The 10,150-nt window shown below is 59.3% G+C and overlaps 1 protein-coding gene across 1 annotated transcript in view; it reads left to right on the forward strand.

Annotated features, from left to right (window-relative positions):
* LOC101568817 (short stature homeobox protein) overlaps positions 1 to 1,372 on the forward strand; it is a 15,335-nt gene extending 13,963 nt beyond the window's left edge. Inside the window, exon 6 of the mRNA XM_012512794.1 lies at positions 1,064 to 1,372. Coding sequence (XP_012368248.1) covers positions 1,064 to 1,372 — 309 coding nt within the window. The remainder of the gene's footprint in view (positions 1 to 1,063) is intronic.
* The last annotated feature ends 8,778 nt before the right edge of the window (positions 1,373 to 10,150 follow it).

Consider the following 10,150-nt stretch of genomic DNA (forward strand, 5'->3'; position numbering starts at 1 on the left):
TAAAAAAAGAAAGAGAAAGGAAAAGGAAGACAGAAAAAGGCAAATAAAGACAGAAAAAAAAGACACACGGACAGACATACACAGAAAGAAGGAAAGACAGACAGACACTCACTAGGACCCGGCCCCAGCTCGCGGCGTCTCGGAGCCGGGAGGCCGGCGGCGCGGCACGAATGTCTCGGGGCGAAGCTGATCTTTAAGGCGACGCCGGTCAAGGGATGTAGGTGCTTCGAGCTGTGAAACAAACTATTTATTGAAGGAAGAGGGAAGCACTGCCGACCCCCAGCGTGTGTGTGTGTGTGCATGTGTGCGCGTGTGTGCGCGTGTGGGCTCGGCCCGCCTGTGGTTGTGTTATTTATTGTTTATTTTTTAGTTTTGCTTGGGTCGAATGTCCCGGGATAGATGGTATTTTAATGATGCAGAGTGTAAATTTGACATTGGGTGGCATTTGCCTCCCTCTTCCTCAAGCTTCTTGCTTCTCCCCCTCTTTCTCTCCCCTCTCTTCTCCTCCAATTTATGAACAGCTACAATGATTTACGGCGCGGCCTGGGGCTTATGCACACGCGTTTTCAGGGATTGCAGGCATACGGCAGCTTTGCCCCAAACCTACGGTCTCGGGAAAAAATCCATTATCCCTTCTGCTAGGGTGGGGCTGGGGGCGGCGGTCGGGCAAGCTTCTTCGCGCTGTTCTGGCGTCTGGGGGCTCTCGGGCCTGACGCATTCCGCGGCCCCGGCTGCCCGGATTTCTGGATTTTGTCCGACGGTGTAGTTTGAATGTACATCTTGTAAAACTGAGATATAAATAAACTTATAAATATTTGTATTCAAGTGTTAAAAAAAACCACGCTCGCCCTTTCCCCCCTGTTTTGTGGGCGCCTCGCCTTCTTTGGTTTGATCTTGTTTTCTTGTATGTTTTGACACCGGGGCTCACGCCGCAGCCGGGCCGGCCTCGAACTCACAGGAACCCCCGTGACTCGGCGGCCCCACGCCCGGCTCAAGAAAATGAACTTAAAAAAATGTTAGTTTTCCCCTGTTGGCTCGAAAGCGTCTTATCTCTTTGGAGCAGGAGCAGGAGCAGGAGCAGATGGGGCTGGTGGGGCCGCCGGGTGGACGCCGAGTCACCAGCCGCGGCGTCCCTTTCCTCCGTGTCGTGGCCCCAGGGCTGCACTCCTGTGGGTTGTCCTCAGGCCCTGGGTCAGATCAGGATGCCGGGGCTCTTTGGCTGCCACGCCGCTGTCCACGTGGCAGGCCGTTCGGGCAGAGCGGGGTGGCCGCGGTGGCCGGGCGGCTCCTGCGGGTGCCCGAGTGCGACACAAAAGCAGATTTGCGGCTCCCGCTCCTGGTGTCTCTGTTTCTGGTTTCCGGGAGGCTTTGAGTCATGCCTGCGCTTTGCATTCAATCAGTAAAAGCCCGGGGGTTTAAGGAAAAATGCAGGAAGAGAAAAACACCAGGCAACCAGAAACTCCGAGAGAAATGAGATTTGCAAAGCAGACTCCACAGGAAAAAAAAAAGAAAGAAAGAAGGAAAAGAAAGTGGTTGTTTCGAACTTGGCCAGCACAGCCACGTCCGAAAGCGGAGACCACCGGCGGAGACCCGGCTGCTGAGTGGCTGCCGCGCTGGCGCGCTGCAGATTTTTATTCCTTTCCTTATTTTTGTTTCTTTTGTTTAAACTTGGAGATTTCTGGACAGAAAGGCAAACGACTTGGTGTGAGCAGGCTTTCCTGGCGTCTTCGCCGCTCTGCCCTGAGACACTGCTCGCTGCCCGTCCAGGTTCCGAGCTGGCCCGGTTCTGCAGGGACCAAACCCGCAGGCGCTTCTGCAGAACACAACGGGGGGGCCGCAGGACGTGGGCGGGTTGTGCAGAGCACAGTGCAAGCGGGCAGAGCCGTGAGCCCGTGTGTGGCCCGCGCAGTCCCCTGAAAGCTGCCTGGAGCCCGCGTCGGCCGCATCCAGCAGGCCCAGCCGCGGGAGGAGCTGTGGCCCGGCCCCCGGGCTCCGTTCACACCGGGCTCCGGGCAGCGCGTGTCGGCCCTGGCGGCCGTTGTCTTCTGTCCCACCTTCTCTGCAGAAGGGTGCGGCGGTCGGGGACACCTGAGAGCTGCCAGGCTCCGGGCCACCATCAGGGGCCCCTGGTCCCTGCGGATGGCCTGCGGCCCCAGCACACACACCAGGGCTGCACCCCAGAACCCGGGTCCAGCGCAGCGGAGCCCTGGCAGGCGGCAGCCAGGCTTGGCCTCCAATGTTTCCGCGGCATGAAAGCCGGAGGGACCCCACAGGGAGGCCTCCCTCCCTCCGCGCCGTGAGGACCGGGCGGGGTGCTTGGCAGAAAGGACCTGGAGGTGCTCGGCTCAGCGCCGTAAGTACCCCCTTGCCGCTGCTGCTCGGGATCTGGGCATGAGTCTTCCAAGGCGGCCAATTGGACAGTCACACATTTTGAAATTCTTTCAGGAAGGCCGTGTGGGGTACAGGAGACAGGTGTGACCCCAGAACCCAGGAAGCTGAGGCGGGGGTGATGGCAAGCCCCACCCCAACCCAGGCAAGGATGCAACTTAGGGACTCAGCAAGGGACTGTCTGAAAATAAAACATAAGGGAGGGCTGGGCGTGCAGCTTTAATTGAGAGGAGCAGCGGCTGGCACGGCTCACGGTGCAGAGGGTGCGGTCCACGGCGGCCGCCCCAGGGCGGGAGCATCGCGGCCGATGGGCGAGGGGGCTGAAGCTGTGCCCAGCCTGGGCCGCGGAGCGGGGAGAGCAGCGGGGAGCTGGGGACAAGCGCCCCTCTACCCCGCCCCTGGCCGTTGTCCAAGAGCGGGCTGCAGCAGCCCAGCGGACCCCACCGTCTGACCCGCGTGCCCGGGCCTTGCAGACCTGGCCTCCCGTTGCAGGCCACGGTTCCTTCCGCATCCCTGGCGCGTCTTGGCGAGCGGTCCAGGAAGCTCAGCAGAGGAGCCTCGGGCAGGCGGCCCGCTCTGTGTACCTTGCAGGGGTGAGGGAGGAGGGGTGCGGACCGCGTGCGGGTTGTCTGCGGCTGGGGGCTGCGGGTGGGCTCCCTGAGCAGGAAGCAGGTATTCGAGGGGATTAGGGGCAGCTCGGGGTACAGCCTCTTGGGCGCCTCGAGAGCGGACGCCGACCTTCGAAGAGAAGCCAAGAGGCAGACTCGGCGTTCATGCCCTTAAAACCCCACTTGGAGTGGGCAAGGTGGCATGCGCCTATCACCAGCGCTCGGACGCCCGGCCATGCCTGGGACATCGGGGCCCACGACAGAGGGCTAATTTCTGCTGGAAGGGATTTCGGGGTCACGGGATGTCCGGGTCCCAGAGCGGCACCCGGCTGTGTCTTGCAGTTCCCCGTGTTCTTCAGCAGCATGTGCGACCATGCGTTCCTGGCTCCTAAGGCCAGACCTTCCGCTGGGCGCGGCCTGGGTGTCCCCAGGTGGCACCCGACCCTTCTGTCTGCAGCTGAGCCGTTGAGTTTCCACCAGCGTCCAGTTTCCGGGGATGGACACAGGAACACAGCAGCTATTGCTTTTCTGTTGCTTTTCTGGGTTCTTTTAGTCGTTTCAGGGACGCAGCACTATTGCGTGCTACTGACCTCATTAATTATATGTCCAGGCAGAAAGCCCCGCGCGTTCGCTGAGAAACACACAAAACACTCCAACTCCGAGACATGTTCATCAGGGTGAAAAGACAGAGGTGTCTGCAACCGCTTCGGATAGCTTTATCCCCAGGGCAGCTGCTCCTCTCGTTTCTCACTGTAGATTATTCTGTTCTATTAATATAAAATGAACAGAGTCACACACTCTGTGGCCCTTTGGGTGGCTTCTTCCCCTGAGTGTCATGGGCTCAGGTCCCAGCCATGCTGCGGCAGAGGGGAGGGCCCCGCCCCTTTTTCATGGCTCTATAATATGCCCCACCGTGTGTATGGATTTTACAGGCAGTGTTTCTCTTTCTAAGATTTTGTGTGGATGTTTCCCATTTTTGTGGAAGGGAAGGAAGGGAAATGCCGCACGCCGTATGAGCCCTGTGTTGAAAAGCTTTTGAGCCGCCTGTCAGCTGTTCTCCAAAGCCAACCACACTTTCGGATAAGAAGTATCGGAAAGGCTGCATCCCCCCGATTGGGGTGTTGTTTGCCGTCTTCCATGACAGCCAGAGCACCTGGGTCAAGTTTAATTCTACCAGAGTTTTGATTTGTGTTTTGTAATGTCAGGCACACTTTTAGGTGCTTATTAGTGGCCTGCGTATCTTCTCTGGAGCCATATTCATTTAAATCCTTTTCTTGGTTTTAAATTAAGCTGCTTGGGTCTTTATTTCTGAATTGCAATTCTTTTCATGTCCTGGGTACCAGACCCACATGACTGCTCTGCGAGTTGTCATTTTCAATCTTCCTGTCACGTTTCGTGAAGCCCAGAAGTTGCTGGTTTGGATCGGTCCACATGGCTCTAGTTCATACTTTGGGGTCTGAGTGTCACCATGCAGCCCAGCTGGCCTCGAACTTGCCGTGTAGCGCAGACTGGCCTTGAATTCACAGCGATCCTCCTGCCTCAGCCTCCCAAGCTGGCATGATGGGTGATGTCCCTGCGCCTGGCCAAACTGATCTCTTTTAAGTTTTACCTTCTACTTTTTTCCCCTGTGGCTTTGATTTCCATCTAGGAAACCACTGTGTGATCCGAGGCCACGAGCCCACTGCTGTGTTTTCTTCTAAGAGTTTCCTAGTTCGAGCCCTCAGGTTTTAGTCTTTGATACATGGGAGGTGTGAGGAAGAATTTTTATATGTGGTGTGAGGAAGGATTTCTCCCTTCCTTCCTTCCTTCTTTCCTTCCCTCCTTCCTTCCTTCCTTCCTTCCTTCCTTCCTTCCTTTCCTTCCCTGTACTGGGGACCATCCAAGGACGTAACCCTGGACTCCATCCCAGCCCATTTAAAAAAACCATTCTTTTCGAGACAGGGTCCCACCATGTCACTAAGCTGCCCAGGCTGGGCAGAAATTTGAGCTCGCCTGCCCCAGAGTCCTGGGCAGCTGGGGTCCCCACATGCGCCAGCACCGCGGTGGTCCCTGCTCCTGCGCACCCCCAGGGGTTGGTGAGGATTGCTGGCACCTTCCGGCGGGCGGTGAGAGCGGGCCAAGGCACGGGGCACTTGAGGTGCACACAGCGGAATCACTCAGACATCCTGGGGCCAGTACGGGAGGGGATGGGGAAGGGTCAGGCACAAGGGATTCACGGGGTCACGCCAGGGCACAGGGTGTGACAGGGTCCTGGGCACCTTGCTGTGTGCAGGGCACGGCTTGGGGGCAGCTATGCCTGGGGACAGGTCCCAGATGCAGACAGAGGGGCAGGAGGACAGATCGTCGACTGACTGATGGGATGTCGGGGAGCCGTCGGGGGCTGGGGGAAGTGGAGGGGGCAGAGGGAGGGGACAGAGACAGAGACAGAGGGGGGCATGAAGACAGAGACACCCTACAACAGGGAGGCATTGACCGAGAGACTGAGACGGAGACAGAGGGACTGGGAGATGGGGGATGCAGAGAGACAGGCGTAGTGGGAGAGAGAGGTACCGAGGGGCAGAAAGACAGAGGTTTTAGAGACAGAGACACACACTGGAAATGGAGGCAGAGGTGCCAACAGGCAGGGAGGGTGGGTTTGGCTTTGTGTTTTGGAGCTAGGGTCTCACTATGTAGCTCAGGGTCTCACTATGGCCTTGAACTCACGGAGATCCTCCTGCCTCAGCCTCCCTGGTGCTGGGCTGACAGTTGTGCATACTATGCCTGGTTACTTTAGAGGTGAATGTCCACGGGGCAGGGTGGGGCAGGGCAGGGCAGGGCAGGGCAGGGCAGGGAAAGAAAGGAAGGGAAGGGAAGGGAAGCAAGCGCTGGCAGCTGGGGGCCTGAGATCTCCTCAGGGCAGCGCTGGGTGCCGGGTGTGGCACAGGGACATCGGTATTTTCCCTACTGATCCCCACCTGTTGGACATGTGGGGATTCACAGGGGCTCAGCCACAAGGGACCACAGCCAGGGCATAGCTTTGAGCCACAGCCCCTCTCTCGGGCTCCAGAGTTGGGGACACCTCAGCAGAAAGGACCCTAGACGGTCCGACCCATTGCACGTTGGGTTCTTGTTTGATTGCAGGGGAGGGGGGAACCCTTTTCCAACATCCCCTTCCCCCACCGGGGCCCGATTCTGTCACTCCGTGGGTGGCCGACACCAACGCCACACTCATCTTCCAGGAGGACAGGTTCGCTGGGCTCACGGTGCAGAAGGTGCAGGCCACGGCGGCTGCTCCGGGCAGGAGCATCAGGGCGGACGGGCGCGGGGCAGGAAAGGACCTCAGGACGCGACCAGCTGCCCGAGACCCAGCACTCAGCGGCCGGCCGAGGTTCTGGGGACGGCTGAGGTCGGCTCACAGCAGGGAACCAGCGTCCATGTGCGCATGCTGCGGGGCTGTCACGGTTAAAGTCTGCACAGAAAGCCCTTTAACTGGCCGGGTGGGGCCCACGAAAGGGACACAAATGCAACTCACTGTACGTGGCGAGCACATTCACGCCACGCCACACAACAGCTGCGGCATGAAGGGGTGGATGGCTAGCTGGGCGCTCTGCGTGACTTGTTCCACGGGGGCCCCTGTGCAATCCCACAGCCCGGGCGCGGACACCCAGGAGGGCTCGGGGCCGTCCTGCAGGCTGAGGCCTCAGTCTGTCCCCCTCTCCGTCCACGGGGCCGCCCCATGCACACAGCCGCCCCGGCACTGGGTCCTGCGGGTGGACCCGCCTCGTTCTCTCTGCGCCTGGGCTGCGCCGTGCAGGCTCCTGCGTGCGTCACAGCACTTGTGCATAAGTCGCATGCACCCGCCTTCTGTTACGGGGCATCTTCTGTGACCCTAATCCCGGGCAAGGAAGGTCTCCCCGCTTTCTGCCTTTACGTTATTTTCCCAGACTGCAGGCGAGAACTCAAAGCCGGGCGGCTCTTGGAGGAAGGCGGCAGGAGACGGGCATGTGGGACCGGGGTCGCCGCTGGAGTGGGGACGGCGGCTGGCGGGGTTCCACGGCTCCCCGGTTTGGGAATGGGATCCTCCCTCCCACGCAGGAGCCGAGCGGTGCGCACGCCGGCGTCGCCACCTTGCTGGGACATTTCGCCTTGTACCCTGACATCGATGCTCTCTGACACCTGCAGAAACCCCAGAACGTCTGATGTTTAGACGACGCAGGACCGCTGCACGTTTATTATATGATTTTACAGATTTGACGTGTCTGCTGATACCCCGACATATTATTATTAATATGATTTTATAGCAAAGGAAATTAGGGAACGTGTAAATATCTGGGCCCACATATGGCTTCTGGTGTATACGGAATGATTTTAGAGATTTTATGCCATCTCGCATCCTGACGAATGAACGCTGTACAGCGGTGGAGACCAGGAGATGTCTAAATACTGCAGCACAGGTCTATGCGCTGCAGATCGTACATAATGCTAAATACAACATTTATAGGTTTCCTGTGCGTCTCATGCAAATACACGCTCGGTCAGACGCATTGTGTCCTCTGCACTTTTGGATTAACAAATAAAGTACACCTACTTAGCTTTCTGGAGTTTTCAGACAGACGTGTGCAGAATTTGGGGGTCACATACAGGGCGCTGGGAACCCCCAAAGGGAGGGGAAAGAAGGGACCTGGCTTCTGGGGTCTATTCTGAGCGCGGCCCCAGTGACCTCACTGCCGTCCAGGCCACACCCCCAACACCTCACTCCCTTAGCAAACCACGCCCACAACCCCACCTACCGCACCCAGGCCACGCCCACATCACGTCCCCTTGCTTGGGCACGCCCACAGCCTCGCTTCCCAGGGTAGGCCACGCCCACAAGCTGACTCGCCACACCCACAACCTCACTTCCTCTTCAAGGCCACGCCCACAACCCATTCTCGCTAGGCCACACCCACAGCCTCACTTCCTCTTGAAGGCCACGCCCACAACCCCATTCTCGCTACGCCACACCCACAAGCTCTCCTCCCCTGCTAGGCCACGCCCATGGATGGTTCCCACACCTCCGCGTCTCCCATCTGGAGACTGAACCTCCCACCTAAGAGCCTCCGAGGGTTGTTCATGATCCAAGCTGCGGAAGAGCAGAACAGAGTACCACATCCACGGATCTACCCACCGGGAAGGGCAGGATTATTCACCGATGGTGCCCCGCGTAGGACACAGGACAGGCAGGGAGGCTCAGTGCTTGAGCACACAGCAAGTGCAAACCCCCTGGCGGGGCCAAGGACGTGGCTCATGGCAGCGAGGAGCCTGTCACCCAGTACTCGCGGGGCCAGAGGCTGGGTTTGGTCCTTGCCTCCAAAGTTTCCTTTGTTTGCAAGAGCTGGTGAAGTACACAGGGGAGTACTACACAGCCATGAAAAAGGATGACATGAAAGCCCCCGTAGGCAAATGGATGTACCTGAAACCATAGTGTTGAGTGAACCAAATCAAACCCACAGCCATAAATACTGCATGGTTTCTCTCTTCTTTATGGACGGGGTGTGAAGAATCTGGGAGAAGCTGTGTAGCTTATTTGCAGAGATGGTTGCAAATATGGAGCTCGGGACAGCAGGACACTATCCCCTGTGCCCCCTCCACAGGCTCCCGGGGAGGCCCTCCTGCCTCTGCCTGCTGTTAGTGCTCCCTCCAGGTGGCCCTGGGCTGCAGCCCCACCCCTCCAGCCTCTGCCTCCGTCTTTACTGCTGCTCCTCCTCTGTCTACGTCTCCTCTTCTGTCCATCATGAGGACACTGCTGTTGCGTTCAGGAGGCTGAGGCAGGACGGTGTCCTCCCTGGCTCCTCTGTGAATTCCTTCTGCAGGGGCCCTGCTTCCTATCAGGTCCTGGGTGAGGTTCTGAACTCAGAATTTTGGGTGTCAAGGATGCAGCAGAACCCCCGAGAAGCACTTTAAGGTGACCTTCTTCGCTTCCCAGGGGCTGCCGGTAGCCGTCCATATTTCAGCAGCCCTCGAAGGGGACGAATCAAAGCCGGGCTGAGGGCAAAGCTGATTCCGGGAGGCGGCAGTGTGCACGGGCCGGGGGGTGCACTGATTCCAGGGCGTGTCCGGTAGCCCCCTCCTCTGAGCTCAGCGTCCTGCCGTTAAAATCACCCGGCCCAGCCCCGGGCAGGCCGAGCCCTCCGGGACCCAGCAGGGCAGGCGCGTCGTGGGCACAGCCACGGTTTGCTAACAAACTTCCTTAAGGAGCAGTCACGGGGCAGAAATGCAGAACAGGACTCAGGACCGCTCTGAGCCCCTGCTGCCGCCCCCTAAATGCGAGGCACACAGAGCCAACAGCGGGGGACAGAGGTCCGGCTCGGCCTGCACCCGGGGACCGTGGCCTGGAGCCCCCAGGAGGAGGCGTCGCAGGCGGGCGCGGCAGGGCATGGCCGTCATCCCAGCCCTCGGGAGGCTGAGGCAGGAGGGTTGCTGCGAGTTTGAGGCCAGCCTGGGCCCCATAGCGAAACTGTGTCCAAGGGAGACAAAATCGAATAAGAAAAGATGAAAGAAGTGACAGTGAAGAGGAGAGTGATACAGAAAGAAAGAGAGAGAGAGAGGGCGCACCCGAGCATACCTGTGGCTGAGCCCCAAGCGCCAGGCCAGGACATGCGGAAGGATTTCTCTGTATCGCATGGATTCCCCTTGTGCGTGGCCAACGCCAGGCCTCCAGGGGGTCCTGCAGGGCACAGACCACAGCGTGACCCACTGCAGAGGTCCTCAGCCCCAGCCCAGCTTCTGGGCGAAACGTCTCCCTCCCTCCCTTCCTTCCTGGCAGCCCTGGGGACAGAACCCAGGGCCTCACAGCGAGCCCCTTCCCCGGCCCTTCCTTACGGTGGGATGGGGTCTCAATCAATTGCTGAGGCTGGCAGGACCTTGGGATCCTCCTGCCTCAGCCTCCCAGAGTGCCGGGCTGACAGCCGGCGGCTGTGTCCCCAGTGCCCAGGTGGAGCCGGTGCCCCGGGCCACCCATGGGTGGGTCCTGCTGCAGTGTCTGCGCTGTACTTGGGGCGCTCCTGGGGCTCCCCACGGCTCCCGGGGGGCTTCTGAGCTTGCGCCTGCAGCTGCGATCCAGCCCTGCCGGAGGCTCCGGGAGGGAGGGTCCGAGTTCAGGTCCGGCTCAGTGAGCCCCTGACCCAGAATAAAAA

Source organism: Octodon degus, unplaced genomic scaffold, assembly GCF_000260255.1.
Source record: "Octodon degus isolate 3935 unplaced genomic scaffold, OctDeg1.0 scaffold00274, whole genome shotgun sequence".
Lineage (NCBI taxonomy): Eukaryota > Metazoa > Chordata > Mammalia > Rodentia > Octodontidae > Octodon > Octodon degus.